Source organism: Saccopteryx leptura, chromosome 4 (genome assembly GCF_036850995.1).
Source record: "Saccopteryx leptura isolate mSacLep1 chromosome 4, mSacLep1_pri_phased_curated, whole genome shotgun sequence".
NCBI classification, from domain to species: Eukaryota; Metazoa; Chordata; class Mammalia; order Chiroptera; family Emballonuridae; genus Saccopteryx; species Saccopteryx leptura.
In genome coordinates, this window is record NC_089506.1 from 38,467,979 (window position 1) to 38,495,811 (window position 27,833).

The window sequence follows — 27,833 nt, forward strand, 5'->3', positions numbered from 1 at the left end:
CTCCCCTTCTCCTTCCTCTCTGTCTCTCTCTTCCCCTCCGACAGCGAGGCTCCATTGGAGCAAAGATGGTCCGGGCGCTGGGGATGGCTCTGTGGCCTCTGCCTCAGGCACTAGAATGGCTCTGGATGCAACAGAGAGATGCCCCAGAGGGGCAGAGCATCGCCCCCTGGTGGGCATGCCGGGTGGATCCCGGTCGGACGCATGTGGGAGTCTGTCTGACTGCCTCCCCGTTTCCAGCTTCGGAAAAATGAAAAAAAAAGAAACCAAGCCCCATGGAGAAATGATACACACCAAATCACTCTCAAGCCACTAAGAAAACAACCCATACAACCAAACAAAAGTGAACCAGAGGCTATCAAGATAATAAAACGTCTTTTACAATTTCAGATGTATCAACTTCTTTAATGGATTCTAAATCTCCCCGTGGACACACCCACTGATTTTCAAGCCGGAAGGACTGCTGTTTTGCTGTTAAGTCCTCTGAGGGCCCCCCGGTGCTATCTACCACCAGACCCAGCATCCTGAAGCCCTCCGCCTGAGCCCACACCAGCGGGCTCCCTCAGGGACAGGGCGTCTCCCCCACTCCTGCGCCTCTGCTGGGCCTCGTCAGCCACCACGTACTTATGAGCACAGACGTGGAAAAGCGAAAGTATAAGACACGAGGTATTTCAGAGCCCTCATCTGTGCAGTTGTCTGAGTCCCATTAAGTTTCCTTCTCTGATTTTCCCATGGTGCCTCCAATGACACTTTGTTTAGTGTCATTATAACGTCTCAAACTGCACCATGAGTTAGCCAAAAATTGCTGCATTTCCAATTCTTAAATTCTCTATCTACATCAACCCATGTATCTTAAACTTACAAACCTCCCCAGCAGCCCGTCCTGCTCTGACTCCCAGAGGATTGAGACATACTGGACATGGATTTTCCCATTATGAGAGCAGTTTCCCCATCACCATGCCCACTTTCTTCCCGTCCGCATTGGCTCAGGTTTCGAAGAGTCTGTTGAATGCAGGTCCAACTTCTGCGATCATGTCGGTGGTGGTGGTGGAGCGGCCGTGCTTCTGGAAGGCTTGGTGGTTGCACTGCCTCGTGAGGGCACACGCACCGAAGGCAGCCAGGAGGAGAGGGCTGAGCCTGGAAGGCAGAGGCGTTAGCGAGGCGCTGCAGGAGGCGGGCAGGGCAGTCTTCCCTCCACAGCTGTCAGACAGCAGGGGCCTGCAGCCATCGAAGGCTCAGATTTCCTTCCTGTTTCTACTCTGAGACCACTAATTGGTGATTTCTAGTCTGCTATGCCACTGAGGCAGAAGGCTGCTTTATTACAGTTGCAATAAGCATTAATCTCGACATTAATATTCCGTGACAAAAGGCATATCAAAAATGCCTACTCATTTGGAGAAAGGTTAACATGGCGGTTTTCCCAGGGTGAAAACCAGATCAGGACTTATGGGTTACAGTTTAGATGTGATTCAAGATCTGAGAATGTGCCTGACCAGGCAGTGGCGCAGTGGGTAGAGCGACGGACTGGGATGCCGAAGACCCAGGTTCGAGACCCCAAGGTCGCCAATTTAGACCCAAGGTCGCTGGCTCCAGCAAGGGGTTACTCGATCTGCTGAAGGTCCACAGTCAAGGAACATATGAGAAAGCAATCAATGAACAACTAAGGTGTCACAATGTGCGACAAAAGCTAATGATTGATGCTTCTCATCACTCCGTTCCTGTCTGTCTGTCCCTGTCTATTCCTCTCTCTGTCTCTGTAAAAAAAATAAAACACTCCGTTCCTGTCTATTCCTCTCTCTGTCTCTGTAAAAAAAATAAAACAAAAAAAGTTTAAAAAAAAAAAAAAAGATGTGAGAATGTGGGTTCCTCCTCCCATTACTGGCTCCTGCTGCAGCTACTCCATTCTGAAAATGGGCACACACCTCTTGGGCCCGTTTGGGTGCGTGCTCCCTGCCTGCCAGGTGTGCCGCAAAGTCACGGGCCCAACTCCGCTCTGTCCGCTGTCAGGCATGGCCCACCAGACCCAGGACATCACACCATGGCGTGTGCGGCCATCACTGTCACCATGAAGGGTGCAGAGAAGAGATGCTGAGGCTCATGGAGGCGTGGTTCCCTCAGAAGCCAGTCTGACAGCAGTGGGCCAGAGCCTAGATCTTAAAATTCTGCTGCCTCTTAAAACTCACCAAGGTAAGTGCTACCTCTGCCTGCACAGTTTTTATTTTAATACTGCTGTTTTACAGCAGGTATGCATCAGACCTCCTAGAACAGGGTTCTCAGATCTGGCTGCACACCCGAGTGAACGGGAGAGCTTTAAAGGCTGGGGACGCCGCAGAGCCCAGTGGTACGGAAAGACGGCACGGGCCCCAGACATATGGAGTGTAAGCTCCCCAGGCGACATTCCAGGATCAACCCCTGCCCTGAGATCTCTTCAATGGAACAGTAACATCAGTCTTTCATTTGGTATGTTCCAAGTGACTTCTTATGAAATGTATGAGCTACTCAAATAGCTTACAGAGTTTGCAAACTTCAAAGCAGGATAGGTGAAGATGTGGCCATACCCGTTTGTTTTCTCGGGCCCCGCGTGGAGCGCCCAGTGCACCAGGAGGCCCAGGGAGCCCGACAGGAGGTCTCCTTGCCCGCCACACCTGCGGCTGCTGCCCTGCCGACTGCACTCCAGCACTGCAGAGCAAAGGGAGACAGGTGTTACAGCGAGTGGCGCCTCTCCGCTCCAGGTGTGCTCCGGGCCAGAGCTCGCCTCCCTGTTCCTAACGAGGAAGCCTGTCTTTACAGGAGAGGAAGCCGAGGAGGCAGAGGCCAGGCCGCCCAGAACCACTGTGTAGTATGGGTGGGCAGCAGAGCACTGGGCGTCTGCCGGGAAAGACTGGAGAAGGACACGCACAGCACACGTGTGCCCTCAGTCCTGCAAGTGCCTGGCGCCAAGCCCAGCACTGCATCTCACACTCCAGGGCCCACCGTCAAGGAGACAGGCACAGCACTAGCGCCCCCTGCAGGGGCTCCGCTGGTAACCCTCATGACTTCATTTCTGCTGTGTAATGAGAAATTTCTACTCCTTTGGAAAATATCTTCAAAATAGGTTGTTACATGCTCTGAGTGTGCTCGAGTCTATGGCACCTTCCAGCAATAAAGGGACCCAAGGTGTCAGGACCCCGCAGAGCACACTCACTGTGCTTCCTGCCCGACATGTGAGAGAAACCAAGTGAGACACATGATCCGGATGCCTCTTGTTCTCTGCGGGCCCTGATTTCTGTGACCTAGTCAGCAACACTACAGCCAGGTGACAGTCCTTTGTAGTAAACTATTAGACTAACTGGTGTCCTCTTCACCTCTGGGTCAGACTCTGCTCTTCTCCGGGAGCGGGAGAGGGTGCACACCCCTGGTTGTCTCACTGTGTGGACACGAGCAAGTGCTGACAGCCATCCTGCTCTCACTCCATGGTCCACAGGCTCCCAGGGTTTCCTCACTTTCCAGCCATTTTTATAAAATACAACAAAACGAGTTAAAATATTTAGATAACTTCAATTAGGTGGCAGGTGAGGTGGAGGTGGCAGTGTCGGACTGGAGAGCGCCACCTGCTGTTCAGCCGCTTTCCCACCGGCTGCTTCTCGGGAATCCGGGCAGAACCTCAGCCCGCGCCTGGTTTCAACCAGGGTCAACATGACGACTGTCACTGCCCTTTGCAAAACAGTGAGAAGCAAAAATGGACTTTGAAGAAACTAGTTAACAGCTCATCAGGAAGTCCCTCTGTCTGCTGAACACAAGTGCTGCATATGATGTATGAGTGTGTAAGACATAAGTGACCACGTGTGATGTACGCACATGTGCGACACATTGTGCGCCTGGGCTGTGCATGAGTGAGAGGTTTTCCTAGGGCTTAAAGCCTGCACGGCCACACTGGCTGGAGCCCAAAGCCACTCACCCTGTGTGCCGTCGGAGATCATGTCCTGCTCCCCTTTCTGGACCACGGTCACATTCCCCAGCGCCTGGCTGAGTCTCAGCACAGATTCCCGGCGATCTCCGCTATCCACAGAGCCGCCCAGCTACAATGGAGGACACCAGAGACACAGGTATTATTAGGCACGTGAAAGGAACCCACGTGGGGATACAATGAGCATCCGCCCCACCCATCCTGATTAAGATGGCTCCATATACAGAGAAGCATCCCACCCACCAGCTGGCTGGAGGCCCAGATATCACAGGGCCCAGTCTTCCAGGTAGATGCCAACACGGGGCTCCAGGGAGAAATACTGCCCTGGTGCCCGTCCCCTACCTTGCCAGGCCATAGGTAAAGACCACTGGTCATGCCTGGGATCTTAAAGGCTTGCAGAAGGGATTCAATTTTGAGTGATAAAGCACTAACATTTACAGGGCATCTGCTATGTAAGGACTCAGGAATTTACAGGTACTCTCATTTCATCCTCACATACCCTATGAGAGATGCTATCATCATCATCTCACAGACCCGGTAGCGCAGTACAGGGATGGGTGATCCACCCAACAGCACCCAGCGGGAGGGGCGGGCTGACCCCGGAGCCCACCAGCCTGCCTTTCATCTAATCAAAGGTGCAATGATTGGATGAAGTCCCACCATTACACGCACCCCCAAGGACAAAAAAACCAAACTGTTAGCATGTGAAAAATGCATCGTAGAATATGCATGCATCCACTCAACATCTGCAAGTCTGCCCCTGCAGATGCACCCACGAGGACCAGTGGGCACAGAACCACAGAGCATGTCCCTTGCCCCTGCTCAGGATAAGGGGGGCTCACACCCTGTCTTTTGGGTGGTCAACAAACTCACCACAGCTTCCGACAGTCTGCTGAACTCCACGTGGTTGGGAGTGAGAACAGCCTTCTGGTAGCCCTGGATGAGGGCCGGCTGCTGAGTGATCAGCCACAGCCCGTCCTGCACAGAACAAGGACTCCCGCTTACTGCATGGCCCTGGCCACCCGGCTGTGAGGAGGGGACAGGAGAGGAGAGGCAACACTCACTGCGTCAATGACGACAGGGATGGCTCTGGCCTTTGATGCTTCTAAAATGCCCTAGGAGGAAAAAAAAAATCTATGCTGAGCAACAGGAATTAAAGAAAACCAAACAGTTCCTTGATGAATTTCAACATCAGCTCATCAACAATTAGATAAAAAATAATAAAGCAATAGCCTAACATAAATAGGAAAGACCCAAATGAACTGATACAGTCCCTCTGAAAGGCATGGGTAACTCTGAAAACATAATCCATTGGCAACATCACACACAGCACTGCGTCCCAAGGCTAGCTCGCCAAGGCCAACCCCAGCTAGCATCTCCAAGTCTCCAATAGACGCTAATCCTCAGGATTCAGAAATGAGAAATCGGACATTTTGGGAATTCCCAAATCATCAGCTTTTATGTATTTCAAAACACTTTATGTGTTTTACAATAACAATTGACCATAACACAGAAAATTACTAATCTGAAAAGTTTATACAAAAAGTTTCAGAGGTTTTTTGCTAAAATAATTATATATAGGGTAGGCAAACGTCGATAAAGCATCGACCTGGAATGCTGAGGTCTCTGGTTCAAAACCCTGGGCTTTGGGCTGGCTTTAGCTCAGCAGTTCCTTCGAGTCAAGTTCCCTTATTAGAACCTCGGGCTTGCCCAGTCAAGGGACAGATGAGAAGCAGCTACTACGAGCTGATGCTTCCTGCTCCTCCCCTCCTTTCTCTCTCTCCTCTCTCTAAAGTCAATAAATAAAATCTTTTAAAAAAAAGAAAAAAAATAGTCAAGGAAATGAAAAGACAACCACAAAGTGAAAGAAAATATTTGTAAATTCTATCTTTGATTTGTATTTAGAAAATATAAAGATTTTTAAAACTCAATAATAAAAAGATAAGCAAATTTTTAGGTGGGAAAGGGTATGAATAGAAACCTAAGAGATCTACAAATGGCCAGTATGCACATAAAAAATGTTCAACATAATTAGCCATGAAGAAAATGTGAACCAAAGCCACAATGAGAAAACACACATGCCCACAATGAGCTGCTGCTTCACACCCACCGGGACAACTGAAATGGAAAAGAGGGACAGTCACACTGTTGGAGAATATCCGGAGAAACAGTCCCCTCACACATTGATGGCAGCACAGCATGCTGCTGCTGCTACGGAACACGCTGGCAGCTCCTCGAAAACATGAGTCCTCACAGAAACATGTGTACAGATGTTCAGAGCAGCATTATTCATAACAACCAGTGGACACTGGAACCCAAATGTCCATCAACAGAGGAATGGATAAACAAAATATGGTCTACCTATATAACAGAACATTAACCCGCAATAGAGGGAGCGAAGTACTGACACACTACATCACAGATGAGCCCTGAAATTATGCTGAGTGAACAAAACTAGTCACAAAATGCCACAAATTATATGACTCCATTTCCATGAAAGGTCCAGAACAGGCAAATCTACAGAGGCAGCAAAGAGATTAGTAGTTGCCAGAGGCTGTGGACGTCGGAAGTACAGGAAATCATTGCTAATGGGTACAGGGTTCTTTCTGGGTGATGAAAATACCCTAAAATTGATCATGGTGATGGCTGTACAACTCTGTGAATAGAAACCAAAGGATTATACACTTCAAATGCGTGAATAGTATGGTATGTAAAAATCTCATCCCAATCAAGTTGTTAAAAAAGAATCAATAATTTAGCTGCTACATGACCACCTCAAGATGTAATTTAATTTCTTCAGGATTCACTTTCCTCATCAGAAACACAAGAATAAGAATAGAACGCCACAGATACAGAGAACAGCTGGACAACTGTCAGAGGACGGGGTGGGGGTTTGGAGAGGGTGGGTGAAACAGATGAAAGGATTAAACAAAAAACAAAACCACCTCACAGACAGACTATAGTATGGTGATTACCCAGGGGAAGGGGGGAGGTTAGGGAGAGGCAGAAGAGGGAACAGGGGCATACATGGTGATGAAGGACTTGGGGTGGTGAACACACAGTATGACATATACATGATGTGTTACAGAACTGCACACATAATTTTATTAACCAATGTCACCCCAATAAATTCAATTTAAAAAAACACACGAGAGAGATTATCTCTAAACCATGTGAGGACAACATGGCAGGAAGGTGTCTGTCTGCAAACCAGGAAGTGGGCTCTCACCAGGCATGGACTCTTCCGGCACCCTGATCTTGGATTTCCAGTCTCCAGAAAGAAAGAAATGAGGTAAGCCAAAAGAAAGAAAGAAAAGAAGAAAGAAATCTATCTAATAGGGTTATTTTCAGGATTAAACCAGATAATGAATTCATTCAGACAAAATCTAATAAATGTCTGCTATGTGGCTGGCAATGAGGAGGAGGCTGATAAGGAAGAAAGCATAATGCATTGCTCTGTTTAGCTGGAACATAGGAAACGCTCAAGAAATGTTAGCAACTCTCATGACCGTGATTGCTATTTTGTATGTGGAGGGAAAAAACCCAGAATGAATGGAAATGTGACCTGGAGACTGGGCTGGGAACTGCAGTGAGGTACACCCACCTTCTAACTTGTATACTGCAAAGTGGTATTTTTTTTTAATTAAACAGACTAAAATTTTTATTAAGAATTTAAATTCGCACCTGATCCCTCTTGATATACACTGTTTTTATCTTACTGTAATCATTATTTTTTATCTTTATTATATGCGGCTTAAGTGTCTGTTTGTTGCCGATAGCTTATTGCTTGCTTGCGTAACTGTACTAGCCAATGGGGTGAAGTTGCCATGGCTGAACGCAAATTGAGCAGTTCAGGGGGAAGGTGAACATTTGTTTGCATTGGCAATCATCTGTTTTACATAAAAACTACGTCTTAACGTAATTTCTTTTAAGAATGCCTCCTAGAAAATACAGCACTGGAGAGAAAAGGAGCTAAAGCTGCACAAAAACAGCTTTCTCGACAAAAAGAAACCACTGAGCAGAGAAAGACAAGGCTTGCTTCAGTCGCAGAGCAAATGCATCTTTCTCGGCAAAATGAGACTGATGAGCATAGAGAAACAAAGCTTGCCTCAGATGCAAGACAAAAAAGCCTGTCTCGACAAAATGAGTCCCTTGAACAAAGGCAGGAGAGAAATGCAAAAAAACGACAGAGTAATGCTGACCGAAACGCAAAAAGGATTAAAACAGTTTCAAACGGAGAAACTTTAATTTTGGGGCATTCCTCTGGTGACATGAATATTAAATGTGAACACTGTCAGTCCTTAAACTTCAAGTTAGAAACTTGAATCGATTTGACCATGGCAAGAAAGGATTTTCTCAATGTTGCAAGTACGGAAACATTGTAGTTCCACTAATTGAGAATTATCCACCACTCTTGAATAAATTATTGACTAATCAGCATCCAAATAGCAAACAGTACATGGATAGCATTCGATCTATTAATAGTTCGTTTGCTTTTGCGTCCATGGGAAACAAACCAATTGACTTGCCTGGACCAGGACTTTATTGCTTTCGACTTCATGGTCAAGTTTACCATCAAACTGGAACTTTGCATCCTTCTGACGGGAAAAGAAAGTTTGCTCAATTATATATACTTGATCCCTCAGAAGCCAGTTCGGCATGTTTAGAATGGAATAAAAGAGTTCCTGAGACCTTACTTAATGAAATGGAATTATTTCAAGACATTAACCCATTTGCTACTGCATATAAAATGATGCACGAAGTTGAAAAAGAGTTGGCCTCTAATGCTATAGCAAGCAATGAGCCAGCAATCAGCATTGCCATAGCCATTGTCTGTGATCGTAACTTAGATCAAAGGCGGTATAATGTCCAGCAAGCTAAAAATCCTGATGTAGACAAACTAAATGATGATGTCTTAAATATCATAGAAGGGAACGACACGACATATTTAAGTGCTGATTCCATTGTAGCTGATAATAAAGCGAGTGCCAACAACTTTCCAACGGAATTTTTAAATAGTCTGTCGCCTTTTGGCATGCCACCTCACAAATTGAGGTTAAAGATTGGAGCAATTATTATGCTGTTAAGAAATCTTAACACCAGAAGGGGTCTTTGCAATGGTACAAGACTAGAGGTTCTCCAATTGAAAAATAATGTCATAATAGCTAAGTCTTTGACTGGCTCCTCTAAAGGTGAAATACATGTCATTCCAAGAATTTATTTGGCTCCATCTCAAACAGGGTTGCCGTTTCAATTGAGATGTAGACAATTTCCTGTAAAACTTGCCTTTGCCATGACCATCAATAAGTCTCAGGGCCAAACGCTTAAGCATGTTGGCATTTTTTTACCTGAGCCTGCATTTGGACACGGTCAACTTTATGTTGCCTGTTCAAGAGTTCGTGAAAGAACGGACGTAAAATTAAAAATAATTGATGGTCCTCTGCAAGGCGAGCTTAAAAATGATGGAAAGATCTACACAAGAAATGTTGTGTACAAAGAGATCTTTGACATGTGAATTAACATTTTATGATTTAAATCACCTTTATTTATTGAGCTAGTGGTGGCTCTTAAGAAATGTACCGCCAGTGGTTTCCTTCATTGCACTCTACTTTAAGCAATTAAGCAAGTAGAAGGGGGAAACCCCGTGGGACACTAAGCAAAGGGGCGTCCTCGCCGCCTGCCCTGGGTAATTCAGTTTGAATTAGCAGACACCTTTGCACAAATCATTTTAATTACAATTTATAATATCTAGAACAGCGGTCATTTCGTATGACCGCCGGGCTTTCTAGTTTTAGTATATTAGACACAATTTTCCTTGGTTGAACACAGTCCGCTTGTCTGCAACAGGGTTGTAGAAAAAAACTAAATGGTTATGGTATTCAAGCCAAATAATGTAACAAAGTTTGTTTTGTTATGCCCCATCTGGTCATGGACAGACACTCCGTATGTAACCATTTACAAATTAGAATCCCACCCCCTGTATTAGGTATTTCCCTTTGAAATATGGTCCCTAAAGTGGGGTTAACAAAGGCTCTGGACAGGTTCTGTAGGAGAGTACATACTCTAGAAAACTGCCCAAAGGGCGCCACTGGTTCCACACTCCTGGGCCACTTTCCTGGATACTTGCTGCAGTGCAATGCTGATGCTGACCCCCTAGACTTGGTCAGCTTGCAGAGGCGAAGGGCACGGACCACCCCCTGTGAAGGACCGAATCACTGACCCTGTGCTTGGACTCAACTTGCTGCCCACTTCTGCCCCTCCCTGGAGGTGGCAACAATTCCAGTCTCAAGGTCTTGGTGTAAAGGCCCCATCCTGAGTCCACTCTTCAGCTCAGGTCCGGAGGCCCAGTACGAATAGGAGCCATTTCTATCACTTGACAAATTCCAAAGATTTAGAGGCTGCCTCCTAGGAACAGGGACAAAGATCAGCCAATTTTTTATTATACCCATCAGTTCTGGGCTTTTGTGTCCCCAGTGCCACACAGAGCCCCAGAATCAAAATAAATTCTGCTATTTACTTACACAGCTCCCTGAAGATGCTCTTACACATACAATCTCACTTGCTCCTCAGAGCTTAAGTATCAAGGGTATCATTCTGGCACTGGACGTTCTGGACATAAACACCACTCGTCCTACCTGGATGACTGGGCATACGATACCTGCACCAGACATCATCTTACCAGTTCCCACATCTGTGGAATGGAAATAATGCAAATCCCTACCTCGAGGGTCGTTATGAGAACTAAGGAGTTTAGTAATAGAAGGTACTCAGGAAAGTGGCTGGCACACAACACGCACACAATATTAGTATACGACTCAGATTCTAAACTCAATAATCCGTAAGTGGAACATGATAATGAAAATGGAAACCCAAGATCAATAAAACTGCACAGCCTGCCTCAGGTCCCCCAGCTAATAACTGTCCCCAGGCCAGTATTCTGTGTGGCCCTACCACATGTATTTGTCCGAAGGGAGAAAAAATGCTTATGAGGAATCCAAGCACATTCCCATTCACTTAAATAGCTGTTTCAAATATAATTTCTTCATTTCTAATAACTGGTCTTATATTTTCTGTGTTAACTCCTTTGTTGAGGAATGAATCACATTATATGAAGTGCTCAGAAACACCACGTGAGTCCTTGGTTCAGGATAAAAGGCCAAATGGGAACTCCTCGGGGTTGAAGGTATCGCAGGGCTCAGGTGGGCAAGCACAGGAGGCCACACTGCCAGGACAGGGCAGGCAGGATGGTGGCCAGGGCCTGGTAAGAATCTCACATCTGGAGGAACAAGCAGGCAAGCCCAAGCAAGGGGCTGCGATCACAGCTGTCAACAGGCAGCACTCTACACAGTCCATGTTTTGTTCAGGAAATGCCCTAATAAATGGTTTGAACTAAACTGTGACCTAACCATGCTTTTTTAGTCTATTCGCGCTGCTGAAACAAAATTTCAGAGAGGCCTGGCCTGTAGTGGTGCAGTGGATCAAGCATCGACCTGGAATGCTGAGGTCACCGGTTCAAAACCCTGGGCATGCTCAGTCAAGGCATATATGGGAGTTGATGCTTCCTGCTCCACTCCCTCCTCCCTCTCTCACTTTCTCTTTGTCTCTCTCCTCTCTACAATGAAATCTTAAATAAAAGAAATTTCAGATAGGTGTCTTGTGAACAACAGAAATTGACTGTTTGAAGTTCTGTAGGCTGGAAGTCTGAGATCATGGTGCCAGGTGTGGGTCTCTTCCTGGTCACATGTCTCCACAGCGTGGTTACACGAGCAGATGGCAGTCAGCCTATAGCCTAACAGGCTCTACTGAGGAAGCACCAGAAGTCAAACCTATTTACACCATACATCAGCATGTGTAAATCTCCAAACTATGTAAGAAACACCACCACAGTTCAAGAATCTATGACAATTAGGCACTAAAGGATGAAGAGACCAGCGCATGTGTCATGAGCTCTGTTCTGTCATGCCCATTGGGGCCAGAGGTTTACTGGACAGTCAGAAAAAGGTCAAGAATCCCATCATCACGAGGCTTACTGGGTAACCAAACACTGGCTCCATTCCGGCAGGAAGCCTCAGCTGCCTCTCCATACAGACAAACCAGCCAGCAAACCGGCACTGCCAGACCTCCTAGGACCGCGCTGAGCACCATTAACTAGGACTCAAAGTGCATCGCAGATTCTGTTTCCAGACGGGAATTCCCCAGGAGAGGTCACTGCCTAGAAGTCTAAGGGTCTAGTACTTGGCAAATATGATCAGTTTCTACTCTTCAGCAACAGGGTAAGACTTTCAAATATCTGAATGGTGCTGCCTGACCAACTTGCACACCCCATGCTAATATCAGGTGACTTAGAAGAACTAGGAGAATCCTAAATAAATCCTCTCCTTTGCACAATGTCATCTAGAGCTACCTTTAGATTATATTTAACAGCCTCTCAGATTCTTCATCTGAATGCACTCTGCCGGCTCACTCCTGTCTCCGGTCTCCAGGCGGCTCTGTGACGGGACTGAGCAGCCGCCCTCTCACCCAGGGGCTGTTATCCCGGCTTCTCACCCCAGACCCCGGGGGAGCACGGCGCTCTGTGCAGAGCTGCTCCATCGCCCAGCACCTACATTTTCTTTCACCCTGAATTTAATCCAAGACAAAAGGTGAGATGAAGAGAGTCCCTTTCACTTGATGACGATGTGGATGCTAAGTCATGTTTAGTGACCTGAGTCTTCAGTGGGCATGTGGCCAGGCACATCTGAGAGGCACATGCCCTGATTGGGAGCTCACTGCTGACCTGACACAGCACCATCTCACACGGGCACACTGCATGGCCTTCTCCGGGCTGGCGCTGGGCAGGCCATGCAGGGAGAACACTCACAGGAGCCTGGGGAAGTCAGACGACCTCAGAGGGCAACCCCGGGCAGGGTCAGAGCCCGCCAAGCACAGAGAACACAGTGAACACGGGGCTGGCATGCTCTCTACCTCTTTCCTTTCCCGATTCTGCTTGGGATTTATTTCTATTTCAAGGTTTTGAGGATACAAAATTTTCACCTTTTTTGATAAGGCAGGTATAAAGTAAATTTTCTGTAATAAAGAATAGCGTAAATGAAAAAGTAAATGAACACATACATGCATGGGAGGGTAACTGGGGTCAGGCGCCTGGCTAGGCTGTGTGTGTGCAGATTGTATCTGAGAAGGACATCAGGGAACAGAACAGAGGTCAAAGCCACAAATCAACGGGCCCATGGGATCAGAGGCCCAGGGTTTTCTAGACCCAACAAGAACATCAGGAATGTTGGAAAAGCACTGGAATAAAAAAATAAAAATCAGACTAACAGAGCTTTCAAGAGGACCCAGCTGACAACACAAAGCTAGAACCAAAAAATAGCTTTTGTGGTTCTAAATGTACAATGTATAGCAAAAGTATTTGGTAGGCTCTCAGAAATATCCTCTCCCACTTAGGTCACCTGTGACAGTGACTTCGACGGTCCCTGCTGTATCGTGTACTGTGCCTAACTCAGTCACTCCTGAGGGCACAATCACCCCTTCACAGGGAAGGCACAAGGCCCGAGAGGCTGAGCGAGCTGCCAGGGTCCCCAACAGGAAAGGAATCGTGCTGGAAGGTGAACTAGAGCATGACCCCAAACCCTGCCCCTGCTATCACCGCTCAGTCTGGATGCTGGGCCTTCCCACCACCTGGAGCAGGCGACACACACGACACATCTGAGTGATTCACTACTATCACTGCTCAGTCTGGATGCTGGGCCTTCCCACCACCTGGAGCAGGCGACACACACGACACATCTGAGTGATTCACTACTATCACCGCTCAGTCTGGATGCTGGGCCTTCCCACCACCTGGAGCAGGCGACACACACGACACATCTGAGTGATTCACTACTATCACCGCTCAGTCTGGATGCTGGGCCTTCCCAACACCTGGAGCAGGTGACACACATGACACATCTGAGTGATTCACTACTATCACTGCTCAGTCTGGATGCTGGGCCTTCCCACCACCTGGAGCAGGCGACACACATGACACATCTGAGTGATTCACTACTATCACTGCTCAGTCTGGATGCTGGGCCTTCCCAACACCTGGAGCAGGCGACACACACGACACATCTGAGTGATTCACTACTATCACTGCTCAGTCTGGATGCTGGGCCTTCCCAACACCTGGAGCAGGTGACACACACGACACATCTGAGTGATTCACTACTATCACCGCTCAGTCTGGATGCTGGGCCTTCCCAACACCTGGAGCAGGTGACACACACGACACATCTGAGTGATTCACTACTATCACTGCTCAGTCTGGATGCTGGGCCTTCCCAACACCTGGAGCAGGTGACACACACGACACATCTGAGTGATTCACTACTATCACTGCTCAGTCTGGATGCTGGGCCTTCCCACCACCTGGAGCAGGCGACACACACGACACATCTGAGTGATTCACTACTATCACTGCTCAGTCTGGATGCTGGGCCTTCCCACCACCTGGAGCAGGCGACACACATGACACATCTGAGTGATTCACTACTATCACTGCTCAGTCTGGATGCTGGGACTTCCCACCACCTGGAGCAGGTGACACACATGACACATCTGAGTGATTCACTACTATCACTGCTCAGTCTGGATGCTGGGCCTTCCCAACACCTGGAGCAGGTGACACACACGACACATCTGAGTGATTCCACAGAGACCTCCTCCTGCTACCGTATGACAAAGCCAGTGCCCTAATAGAAAACAGATTCCTTCAGTCTGGTTTTATTTCTAAGTTCATTACCATCTTTCTGCCTAGCTCCTCCTCTATCCCCCAAACCAAATCTTATCCGTCTCAGTTATTCCATGACAAGGCACACAGAACACTGAACAGAAATTTCAAGAGAAATGTTTCTGTTCTGCCTTCCCAAGATGTAACTATCTAGTCTGTCGGGAGAGGGTTGATCTGCAGCCCCGAAACTTACCCTGACGTTTCCGAGGAGAGCAGCGTCTCTGCCTAAGCCAGGCCCCACCACCAGGGGGAGATGTTTGCTCGGCAGCCCTGGAACTTACCCTGACGTTTCGGAGGAGAGCAGCGTCTCTGCCTAAGCCAGGCCCCACCACCAGGGCGTGCAGCCGGGGCAGCCACTTCTCCACTTCGCCAATGGCATCAGGGCTGTCGCTGAAGAAGGGAAAGGAGGGCAGATGGTTTACTCAAAATTTCATTGATTTGTTTACTATGAAACTACAGATTTTTCCAGTTTCCCCCAATGCCCTTTTCCTGTTCCAGGATCCAAGCCAGCATGTCTCCCAGTCTTCCCCTTAGATGTCTCGTTTCGACACTTAAACGCCTGCCAGGGTGAAGTGAAATAAGCCAGAGAGGAAAAGACAAGTACCGACTGATCTCTCTTACTTGTAAAACCTTAAAAAAAATTTTTTTCCATAAATACAGAGAACGGATTGGTAGTTACCAGAGGAGGGGAAAGGCAGGGTGAAGATGGGAGCAATGGGTGAAGGGGGTATTAATTTATTTAAAGAAAGAAAAGAGGAATAGAGTATGGGTATACGCTAAATGAGTAGGAAGCTCAAAAACATCGTGCTCCGTGAAAGAAGGCAGACACAAAGGCCGTGTACCATGTGACCTCATTCATAGGAAGAAGGCAGACACAAAGGCCGTGTACCACGTATCTCATTCATAGGAAGAAGGCAGACACAAAGGCCGTGTACCATGTGACCTCATTCATAGGAAACACTCAGAAAAGGCAAATCCGCAGACAGAAAGATTAGTTTGCCTCAGGCTAGGGCTGGTAATGGGCAGGCGTTTCTTTTTGGAGTGATGGAGGTGTTCTAAAATTAGATTGTGGTGATTTGATAAATACAAGAGAAATCATTATACAATTAAAATGAGTGAGTTTTATTTTTATAGTAAGTTATATTTCAATAAAGCAGTTACACACATTAGAAGTAGTTAATTAATGAGGGCAATGGTGGGAAGAGACACTGGACCTGACATCAAACACTCAAGGGATGACCCAGGGATCCCACGAGGCTGCCATGAGGAGTAGGGGGTAGCAACTCTGACAGTGTGAGCTCGAAGGAGCTGGAGGTTTAGGAATGAGAGGGGCAGTGGTCTGGGAGGAGCCATGAGGAACAAGGAGGAGCACACCCACCTCTAGACCCAGAGGTACATGAGGGGTACAAAGGAAAAGCCACCTCCACTCAAGAGGCTTCGACAGGAGGTCGTACCCTCCGGGAACAAGCAGACAGGGTCAAGGAGGGAGTGGCGCGGGCAGGAAGCAGGGTGAGCAGGTGCGCGCGAAGGAGAAACAGCCAAGACCAGTTTGGCTGAACAGAGCACCAGCGAGGGAACGCTGTGAGAGGCAGAGGCACATTCACTGTGATCAGACTCAGCATCAGACCCTCTCACTTGCTGGGCCCCTTCCAAGGCCCAGGGAGGGGCCTTAGCAGTTTATTCAAGCAGTCCACACGGTTTTGTAAGTTCTGCAAAGGTGAGCAGAGGACTTGGGTCTCATCAAAGCTGTGTCAAAATAGAATGTCCTTCACCTCAGAAAGAGAGTCAATAACGCAGAGTATATAGCTATAAACATACAACACTTTTTTTCTCATTGTTAAAAAGATTTTCAATACTCATGAAAAAAATTAAATTAAATAAGATATTATGGCTAATTTCAAAATTATCTTTGCTGCCCTGGCTGGATAGCTTAGTTGGTTAGAGCATCGTCCAGAAGCACAGAGGTTGCCAGTTCCAACCTCGGTCAGGGCACACACAGGAGCAGATCAATGTTCCCCTCTACCTCTCCCTCCCTTCCTCTCTCTTAAAAATCAGTAAGAATAAATATTAAAAAAGGAAAAAAAAGTTATCTTTGTCAGTCTTTTTCCATCACACAGGAGTACAGGTAACAGTGTAGACTTTACTCACAGACTGTCCACTACATCAGACACTGGGGAAGTCCTCTAGCAGACTTGTGTGACCGATCACTTTAAAACATTAATAAGAGTGCCCTCCTTTAGAGCAAGACCTGACAGCTGCACAGAATTTCATTGTTCTTTCACAAAACCTTCCTGTTCATTTTTCTCAGACTCTTCAAACCCACTTAATAGGGCTTTGCTCCCTGCAAGCTGCCCTTGTCAAAGTCACCAATGACTCACACTGTGAGATCCAGCCATCTATCCTTAGTCATCATCTCTGACTACAGGGACACAGGCCCTTTCAGAATAGTCTGCAAACAGTTCTTCACTGGACCCCAGGACACCCGTCCGGACCTCTTCTATCTCCCCACCCAGCTGATCCCAAAGGGGTACTCCCTGCCCACACGCACTCCTGTGTGGCCTCAGCTATGTCTCTTGGCTTTAAATACCATCCGCACACTAACTCCCAGGTGTACACCCTTCCTGACTGCCCCACTCTTAGCCGATGCTTACCAGCCATGTCTGCTTGAGTGTCTAACAGGCAACTAAAAACATGTCAAAAACCCAACTCCTGACCATCATCCCCATGCAAACCTGCTCCCCCAGTTTCCCAACCTCACTAAACGACACTCCCTCAGCCCGATTCCTGGGTGGCATTCATGACTCTCTTCTCTTTCTTGTATCTCATATCCCACCAGTCAGCAGATCCTGGGGCTGTAGTTCCCAAAGGTACCCAGAACCCGACCCCTGTTCAGTTTCTACCCCATCGTGTACCTATCACCAGGATCCTCACAACAGCTTCCTAGTGAAACCGCTGCTTCCACCCCGGACTACAAGAGCTATTCTCAACACAGCAGACACATGAGACTTTCAAAACATAAACGGGCCTGACCAGGCGGTGGCGCAGTGGATAGAGCGTTGGACTGGGATGCAGAGGACCCTGGTTCGAGACCCCAAGGTCGCCAGCTTGAATGTGGGGTCATCTGGTTTGAGCAAAAAGCCCACCAGCTTGAACCCAAGGTCACTGGCTCCAGCAAGGGGTTACTCGGTCTGCTGAAGGCCCACGGTCAAGGCACATGTGAGAAAGCAATCAATGAACAACTAAGGTGTTGCAATGCGCAATGAAAAACTGATTGATGCTTCTCATCTCTCTCTGTTCCTGTCTGTCTGTCCCTGTCTATCCCTCTCTCTCTCTGAAAAAAAACAAGAAAAAAAAAAAACATCAACGGTCCTGTCCCTCCCCTGTGCAAATGCTCCAGCAGCCTCCTTCTCATTTAGGTAAAAGCCAAAGCCTTGTAATGACCCCCATACCTTGCAGAGCGTAGCTCTGTGCCTCTGGGCGCCCCAAGCCAGCCTGAGCAACAGCTCTTCCTTTGTATGGAAGGGCCTCCCTCCACTCCTCCGTCTGCAGAACTCACTCCCTCACCCCAGTCAAGCCTTTACTTGCATGTCCTTTGCTGTGCCACTGCCCGTGACCACCCTGTAAAACACTGCCCTCAAGACACACGCGCCCGTGCCCAGCCAGCATGCTGTCCCCTTCCCTGCTCCCATCTCTTCATAGCGCTCATGACCCGACCACACTCCTCTTGTTTGTCCGCCTCCAGAGCTGCTGTCCAATATAGTAGATACTAGCTATGTGTGGCTTTTAAACTTGTTTGTTTGTTTGCTTGTATATAGCGGGGACGGGCAGACAGGGACAGACAGACAGGAAGGGAGAGAGATGAGAAGCAACAACTCATAGTTGCAGCTCCCTAGTTGTTCATTGATTTTCTCATATGTGCCTTGACCAGGGGTTCTAGCTGAGCCAGTGACCCCTTGCTCAAGCCAGTGATCTTGGGCCCAAGCCAGCGACCATGGGGTCATGTCTATGATCCCACGCTCAAGCAGGTGACCCTGCGCTCAAGCTGGTGACCTCCATATTTTGAACCTGGGTCTTCAGCGTCCCAGGCCAATGTTCTATCCACTGTGCCACCGCCTGGTTAAGCATGGCTTTTAAATTTAATTAAAATTTAGGTAAAAGCTCAGGTCCTGAGTCCTACTGGCGACATTTTAAGTGCTCAGTAGCCCTCTGTAATCAGCAGCCACAGGCTGGACAGCACCAGGGAAGATCACTTTCCTCATCGAGGGAGTTCCAGGGCACGGGAGCAGTTGTTTTCCTCAGGTCGGTTCGATCCTGTCCCCGTGGAACCCAGGAGGGCCTGCCAACATCATCTGCTGAAGGAGTGACCAGTTCTGTTACAGCCTAACAGGCCCCTCGTTCCTGCAGTATGTCACTGTCCCCCGGCGGGCCCACACACCTCTCCGGAGCCCAGGAACATCCAGCCACTCTGACAGGCCGCAGGACGTCACCCTGGTGTTTGGATCTTATCCCATGCTGTCCCACGTGACTATCTGCCTGCCTTCTTCAGACCACAGACGGTGGACTAACTATACTTTCTCCCTCCTTCTGAAACAATCTACCTACCAACTCTCAGTAGAGAAATACTTAGCAGAGGCTCTTAGAGAGTCAGTTCAAAGATACCACGTGACCAAGGAGAGTGTTTCGAGTAAAACACCCCATGTGTGGCCCCACTCACAGAACTGGATGAACAATCAGCTCCGGGCTGTACGACTTGATCACAGGTGCGGCCTCCCGGGTACAGAACACGTGGGATAAATCTGCACCCTGAGAAATGAGCACAAAAGGCTGACTTAGTGTGGGACCCAGTCCAAAGATACCCAAGGTGGTTTCGGCAAGAGCCACTCACCACAGGACACGTGGTGTTCAACCATTCAAATTACACAGCACTGTCCGTGAAAGAAAAGTATCAACTGCAGCAGCTAAACTGAGAAGCCTAGGAGAAGGCCTGTCCTAAGAAAAGGCCTGGAAGTAAATGCAGACTTGTACTGCTACCTAAGAGGAGGGCTGACCGAGACCAGCTCAGGCCGCCTCGCCTACGAGGCTCACGGGAAGCAACGCAGCCACGGCGCTCAGCACATTTCCCATGAACTGTGCCCACTGGGTGGCTATGAGGCTCACGGGAAGCAATGCGGCCATGGCGCTTAGCACATTTCACATGAACTGTGCCCACTGGGTGGCTATGAGGCTCACGGGAAGCAACGCAGCCACGGCGCTCAGCACATTTCCCATGAACTGTGCCCACTGGGTGGCTAGGACTTGAGCAACTGCCAAAGTTAGAAGAAGTCGGCTGCTCAAACCAGGACTGAAAAGGAGCCCCAGTACCACTAGGAAGTATAATTCTAATAAAACCTTATCTTTAAAATGACTTGCAAGTTATTTAATCACTCTACAAGATTTTAGGGTACACTTTAAGATATTTCTCTTGCCCATAATTTACCTGCAGAAGTTATTTAGATTTCCATTAGAAAACACTTGCTTTATTCACATTATTAAATAAGCCAACTCTTCCTAATAAAAAAAGATATAAGTAAACATACCACTTTGAGAGCTGAGATTGCTGCAAAATAAGGGGCTCCCGTGTACCTAAAAAGAGGACATTTACAGTCAAAAACTTCTGAGACTGAGGCAAGCACACCAGGTTTATCAGTAAACGACCTCAGGACCCAGCCCTTAGGAGGTGCTCAGTACATGTTCAATAAACATGGATTAGAACCAGAAAAGTCCGGTTTTCACCTCAGACCTTTGGACTATGCTAGGAGGAGAGGCAAATTCTGGATTCCTGAGACCGTGGCCTCCCTGTAATGGGTATGTTCCAACTGCTTGAAGTGATGGTTTTAGGGGTTCATATATGTGAAACTTATCAAACTCTACATCACCTAGACCTTAATAAAGCTGTTAGAGAATTAATCTCCCTAGTATAAAATAGCAAAGTTGCCAGATTTCTATCAACCAAAAAAACACAATAAAAATAGTATTTCCTACACCAAGAGAATAGATTAGAAAATATGATACCATCAATAATATCGGCAATAATGATAAAGCATCTAGGAATTAACTATAAAACACATAATGCCTGACCGGTGGTGGCACAGTGGAGAGTCAACCTGAGACGCTGAGGTCCCAGGTTCAAAACCCCGAGGTCGCCAGCTTGAGCGCAGGCTCACCAGCTTGAGCGAGGGCTCACCAGCTTGAGCGCAGGGTCTCTGGCTTGAGTACAGAATCATCAACATGACCCCATGGTCGCTGGCTCAGCTGGAACCCCCTGGTCAAGGCACATATGAGAAGCAATCAATGAACAACTAAAAAGTGCCACAACTACAAGTTGATGCTTCTCATCTCTTTCTGTCTATCTGTCCCTGTTTGTCCCTCTCTCTGTCTCTTGCTTAAAAAAAAATAAAAGAGCAAAGGCTGCCAATACCCACAGGGTGTGAGGGGAACAGGTGCTTGTTGGGGGCAGCACATACTAGCACAGTTCTGGGGAAGCACAATTTGCAATGTTTATCAACATTTAAAATGTCTCTGTCCTCTGCTCCACTAAGAATCCTTCTAGGAATTGATTCCTTGATTATAACCATATGAGTATACAAACAGATATATGTAAGGGGATGTCTACAGACATATTAACTAAAAAAAAGGAACAGAGTTAATAAAATGCTTATCAATAGGGACTTCGTTAAATAATTATGGCCCATCTATACAATGAATACCACATACTTACAATATAAATCAAAGCAGAAACACAAAGTAAAATAGAGTAAAGATAACTAAAAAAAGGCACATCAGGTAGATTCTAAATGTTAATAGGTTCATTTCTCTATTTATTTTATTTTATTTTTTAAATTTTATTTATTCATTTTTTTTAGAGAGGAGAGAGAGAGGGAGGGAGGAAGAGAGAGAGAGAGAGAGAGAGAGAGAGAGAGAGAGAAGGGGGGGAGGAGCTGGAAGTATCAACTCCCATATGTGCCTTGACCAGGCAAGCCCAGGGTTTTGAACCGGCGACCTCAGCATTTCCAGGTCAACGCTTTATCCACTGCGCCACCACAGGTCAGGCCCATTTCTCTATTTAAAAGGGTAGTCACTGTCTTATTAGGTAAAGAAACAAAAATCTAGTTACCTATTATTTATAATAAGTATAACCTAACTACATAATAAACTATTAAAAATACAGAGCTAGGCTACAAGCACAGAGAATGTAAGCAGAAACAGAAATACTAACCAACGTCGAATTTAAGTCAAAGCAGTTGGATCATTTATAAGCAGGGACAAATTATAAATCTTTATGTGTCAAACAACACAGCAAAATATACAAAACTAGCAGAGAGAAGAGGCCTTAAGAAAAGGCAGGATCTAGCAAATTTCATAAAAGACATTCAGGAATATCTTTAAATTAACAAAGTAGCCTGACCAGGCGGTGGCGCAGTGGATAGTGTTGGACTGGGACACAGAGGACCCAGGTTTGAAACCCCGAGGTCGCCAGCTTGAGCACAGGCTCATCTGGTTTGAGCAAGGCTCACCAACTTGAGCCCAAGGTCGCTGGCTCGAGCAAGGGGTCACTCGCTCTGCTAAAGGCCCACGGACAAAACACATATGAGAAAGCAATCAATGAACAACTAAGGTGTCGCAACAAAAATTGATGCTTCTCATCTCTCTCCCTTTCTGTCTGTCTCTGTCCTTCTCTCTGTCACAAAAACAAAACAACAACAATAAAAAACAACAACAAAGTAAACCAAGCAGATGCTGTGTTCTCATCCTGATTACAAAAATAACACTTGCTTTGGTATGAGTCTGGTCAATATAGAAAAGTGTAAGAAAAAAACAGTCTCATTCCCCAACTATAGGCAAAACCTTTACCCTAACACAGTGGTCCCCAACCTTTTTTGGGCCACAGACCGTTTAATGTCAGAAAATATTTTCACGGACCAGCCTTTAAGGTTGGACAGATAAATGCACAAAATAAAATTATGCGACCGGCGTAAAAACTGTGGTATTTTTAAATATAATTATCGAACTTACAAGACAAGCGTCAAGAGTGAGTCTTAGACGGATGTAACAGAGGGAATCTGGTCATTTTTAAAAAATAAAACATCGTTCAGACTTAAATATAAATAAAACGGAAATAATGTAAGTTATTTATTCTTTCTCTGCGAACGGTACCAAATGGCCCACGGACTAATACCGGCCTGCGGCCCGGGGGTTGGGGGCCACTGCCCTAACATACACCAGCGAATAGCTCAATCAGGGCCCCTGAGAGTTTTCTCCTATTCAATCTTAATCACTGAAAAATGCCAAGTGTCATTATATTTGGAAATGATGACTGGGGTCCACCCAATTGGATGGCCAGTGGAATGGATGGCTGATAGGTAGGCAGAAGCCAGATGACAGGATCACTTACTCTTGGCAGCCTCCAACTATGCCTATTCTTCCATCTTGCCCTTTGTGCTTCTTGGTAGTTAGAGGAGGTATAATATTTCTCACCAACTGAAGAGTATTTTCCATATTCTTTATTGAATGTGCTTTATTCAGCGAAAATGCTCTTTTTAAAACTGAAAAACAGGAAAGTGAAATTCCTCAGAACGGTAGATACTTATTAATATGCAAAAAACAGAAAATTAAACAAAATAGCCCATTAACCAAAATACTTCCCTAGGTGACTCAAAATGAATGCTACAGATTTTCACCAACGGTTTCATTATTTTATTTCTGTAAGCAAATGACATTCAGAAATCACAACACTAACACACGTGGTACAATTCAAGTTTATTTTTTAAATGTATCAGACATTTTGGAAGTCTGATACAGAAAGGTTTTTTTAACGCATTATTAGTAAACTACATATATTTCATTTCAGTCTTCCTTTAAGTTTATTACATCTGTTCTCTCAAATTGGAAAAGCAGTTTCCCATTTGTTCCCTTCCGCTGTCATACTCACATCTGACAGATTCCTATTATTCCCCACTTAATTTTCCAGTCATATTTCCAACACTCAATAACCTGTAACTAAACAACATTCAGGAACTAAAAAACCTAGAAATGGCATTCTAAATATACAACATTTTACATTGGCTTCAAAGGAATTCTGAATGTCTCTAAATAGCTCATTTTAATGGGCCTTTCTTGAAAACAAAGCACTCATTATTTTTATCCTTCCAGTTATTCAGCAGCTGAGAAAAACTAGACATGGGTCACAAGTTCAGTGAAGATCGTACGTGGACTCAGTTCCACGTGGTCAAACAGCTTTACCTCTAATAACATTCTTAGACTTTTACTTTGTATTCAACAAAATTATGCAAGAAATTTTCTTTAATGAGTAGATGTAAATGCCTCCTTAGCTAATATATCAGATGTTTAGACCCCAAGATGTAAAGAGAATATTAATTACTCTCCCCAAACACCTTTCACCTTCCAAACCAAACAAACGACTAAAACTCAAAACAGAATCACAGCAACCCTCCAGCCAAGACAAGGCACAGCGAATGAAGCTTAGGCAAGGACCAGTACAACTGGCTGATCCTCTGCTCCCACTGTCTTCCCTCATAAGTCACACTCCACAGTGACATGTCCACAGCTCTGCTTCCCCCCACACCAACTCAGAGCCAGTCGGCAGAGGCGCTGAGCTAACACAGCAACCCTGCTCTCAATCATCCCCGCACTGAAATTTTCAACTTCCCAAATGCTCGTCCACACCCCGAATTCCCAGACTGCACAATCTTTGCCATGTACAGTTACTGTGAAATGCTCTTTTTGAGGGTCCCCTAACCAGCTGCATGAAAGGAATCAGAGCTGTTATAATCAGATTTAATGACCGCATGCATCACTGACTGCTGACAAGCAGTCTATGCAGTCACGAAAATGCTTTCCATGCATTTGTTTCAAACTTGAACATATGTAGCTTAACAATATGACTGGTTAATAAGAATACCAGAGAATGGTCATTCCTCCAAACTCCCCAGAATAATAAATACAGCTGCTTAAAAAAAAAAAAAAAAAAAAGTCTAGAAACTGTAAAGATAAAAGCCAAACTTACCAGTCACTCAAGGGTTGTTCAGGTTCCCTATGTTTCGGGTTTATTAGATACCATAGTTTTACACTAAGCACTGAGCCCACACAAATATCCCTAAGAACACTCCACCGCTTCTTGCTTACACAGAATGTGACACAGCTCCCACTTATGGCTTAAAGAAGGGTCCACGTGTTTTCAAGTTGGATCTGCACTCTCAATTGCCTCAGACAGAGTCTGGCACAGAATAAGACACTGAATAAACATTTGCTCAATTAAAGGCATCTTGACACTCTCATTAGTAGCCACTTTGTCATGCTTTTACAAATAAGGTCACTGAGGCCTAGAGAGACAGGTCTATGAAAATGCCTCTGTTAGTAATAGATGGGCCAGGGAAGAAGACATCATTTTACCAAAATGTTGCCATTTTAAGGCAATCAAAATCATTTTTCTTTAGCCAAATATTTGCCCCCAACAACCCAAAGACAAGTCAAACCCTTATGGAATGCCTTCTGAAACCATTTGGGAGGGGAAATAAATCATTGTTGAGAAGTACAGCATTTTTCACCTGACCAGGCAGTGGCACAGTGGATAGAGCGTCAGACTGGTATGTGGAGGACCCAGGTTCGAGACCTCAAGGTCACCAGCTTAAGCGCGGGCTCATCTGGTTTGAGCAAAGCTCACGAGCTTGGACCCAAGGTCGCTGGCTCAAGCAAGGGGTTACGCAGTCTGCTGTAGCCCCATGGTCAAGACACATATGAGAAAGCAATTAATGAACAACTAAAGAGTGCCACAATGAAAAACTGATGATTAATGAATGCTTCTCATCTCTCTCCATTCCTGTCTGTCTGTCCCTATCTCTCTCTCTCTGATTCTCTCTCTGTCTGTGTAAAAAAAAAAAAAAAAATCAATAAAGAGAAGTACAGCATTTTCACTTTTTAACTGGAATTGTATGAATGCAAAGTAAGATCACACTGATCACCAGTGTTCTGTCCCATTCACCTACAATGAGCACCTGTTGGCAAAAGGGTCAAAGAAAAGGTCAATTAAATTTCCCTAATTTTCACAATGAAGCTTAGTTTCAACTGGCTTACTGACATACATCATTTGGATTTATGCACGGAAATACTTACCATATTTCCCCATGTATAAGATGCACCTTTGTTTGAAAAATTTTGGGTCTAAAAACTGGGTGAGTCTTATACAGTGGTTGTAGATATCTTTTACTTGCATTTCTCGCTTTTTCGCGCTTGTTTTGACAGTGATGAGGAGTTGTATGAATTTTATGGTGAATAAAATCTGAGTTCAATAACTTTATGTAATATTTTTTTTCCAAATTTTGGGCCCCAAAATTAAGGTGCGTCTTACACATGAAGAAATACGGTAAATATAACCATCAAAGTTCTGAAGGATAAAAAGGCCTTGACAAGAAGGGACTTAAAAATTTATCCTATTAAGTAACTTTGTTTCTATAACAATTCTGAGTCTGGAAGAACAGGCAAAACTGGTCTGTTTCTCATTTGCTTTAAAGAAGTGTGGCTGAGGAGGTCTGGAGAATCACAGGTTTATTTCTTAAGCTTGGGCTGTTTTCTACAATTACTTGCCACTTACAACTTTCTGTGATACGGGTTTTGTTTGTGCCAAACTTGCTTTAAATTAATATGAACCGCCTGACCTGTGGTGGCGCAGTGGATAAAGCATCGACCTGGAAATGCTGAGGTCGCTGGTTCAAAACCCTGGGCTTGCCTGGTCAAGGCACATATGGGAGTTGATGCTTCCAGCTCCTCCCCCTTCTCTCTCTCTGTCTCTCTCTCCCTCTCTCTCTCCTCTCTAAAAAATTAATATGAACCATAACTAATCTGGAGCACATGACAGCAATGCTTAATTAAGTTAATGGAAATAGGTCTGAAAGCCAGGATAGGAAGTCAGGGAGCTACAATAACTGGTTTTTGGCAAAGTTCAGCAAGTCAGTCTAATAAAACCTAAAACAAACTCAAAGAAAAATCTTGCTAGCTAGTGTGTGGATTTAAGACAAACAGCTGACAATAAAAAGTCTCAACGAATTGGTTCTCGGAAGCCCCTCCCTGCTGCTGGTGTGACTGAGGTGCATTAGCTAGCTGTGGAACCCCTTAATTCTCGTCAAAGCACTAGGACTCTACCGTGCCTAAACACCAAACGCCAAGCTCAATTCCTCCCGGCACGTCTCGGCCTGAAAGCTCCGCGACCCTTGAAAGCCCCGCCCGGCTGGCGGGATCCCGGCTGGGCCCGCGCACCCGTCACCCAGCCTCGGGTCACCCCCGCCCGCAGCTCCTCGCCGCCGGCGAGCACAGTCCGGGCACCACACAGCTCCTGGCCGACCCTCGGCCCCACCGCGGCGCTTCCCGACCGGACACGATGCCCGCAGCCGGGTACCTGCATCCAGCGGCGGCCCGTACAGCGCTAGCGCGGCCGAGAGCAACATGACAGCGGCTGCGCCGGCGACCGGAGCCCTGATCCCCGCCGGAATGGCCATGCCCAGGAAGGCGTTTAACGAGCTTACCTAGCCGGCAGGCCCAGGCTGCGGCTACCCAGCCGGGACCCACAGCCATTGGCGAACTTCCGGGCTTCCGCCCGCCCCCGCGCCGCCGCCGGAACCAAAGCGGTCGGGCAGACTTCGGGGAGCCGGACCGTCTTGGCCGCGAGGCCGGAAGCCGGCTGCCACTCGCAGTTGAATGGGATTGGTCATCCTTCATCCCGCTTGGTCCAGTGGTATTTTCCTGGGTGGAAGATCGCGGAATCAAAACGCGTCATAATGCTTTAGGGCCTGAGTTGTTTTTATCGTTCCTTTTTTGGACCAGTGGCAATGTAGAATATAATTGAGTTAGAAAGCTACCCAGTTGACAGGCAGTGCATTTACCGTTTCAGTTGCATGCTTACACGGTGTCTAGGAATTTAGCTCCAATGGAAAAGCTTTATCTTTTTTTAATTGTATAATCAGCATCCCAGAACATGACACATAGGTGCTCACTCTCTCTTTATTGAGGTACAATTTACATAACAATACAATTCACTAATTTTAATTATACAATTCTATGAGTTTTAACAAA

General features: G+C 46.4%; 1 protein-coding gene across 2 annotated transcripts; it reads right to left on the reverse strand.

The window, feature by feature from the left end:
- Positions 1–381: 381 nt before the first annotated feature.
- On the reverse strand, positions 382–27,367 carry NAXD (NAD(P)HX dehydratase). 2 transcript variants are annotated; one of them, XM_066380562.1, is made up of 10 exons: positions 27,287–27,367; positions 23,143–23,293; positions 20,288–20,333; positions 19,426–19,514; positions 14,993–15,101; positions 5,008–5,058; positions 4,817–4,921; positions 3,935–4,055; positions 2,556–2,676; positions 382–1,134 (listed from the first exon to the last, which is right to left on the reverse strand). In XM_066380562.1, exons 1-10 carry the CDS (start codon positions 27,333–27,335, stop codon positions 984–986), a joined length of 993 nt encoding a protein of 330 aa, XP_066236659.1. In that variant the 5' UTR covers positions 27,336–27,367; the 3' UTR covers positions 382–983. The 2 variants fall into 2 exon arrangements, with proteins under 2 accessions (XP_066236659.1, XP_066236658.1); XM_066380561.1 differs by having other exon boundaries at positions 27,160–27,295.
- Between the last annotated feature and the right edge of the window lie 466 nt (positions 27,368–27,833).

Bases quoted from the DNA above. Each gene is read 5' to 3' on its own strand.
- NAXD (XM_066380561.1), bottom strand. From the start codon at position 27,259: ATGGCCATTCCGGCGGGGATCAGGGCTCCGGTCGCCGGCGCAGCCGCT. The intron at 15,102-19,425 runs GTGAGTGGGGCC...TCCCTTCTTCAG, and splicing joins CTGATTGTTCATCCAGTTCT to CGACAGCCCTGATGCCATTG. The intron at 5,059-14,992 runs GTAAGTTCCAGG...TTTTCCTCCTAG, and splicing joins CTCTCCTCCGAAACGTCAGG to GGCATTTTAGAAGCATCAAA.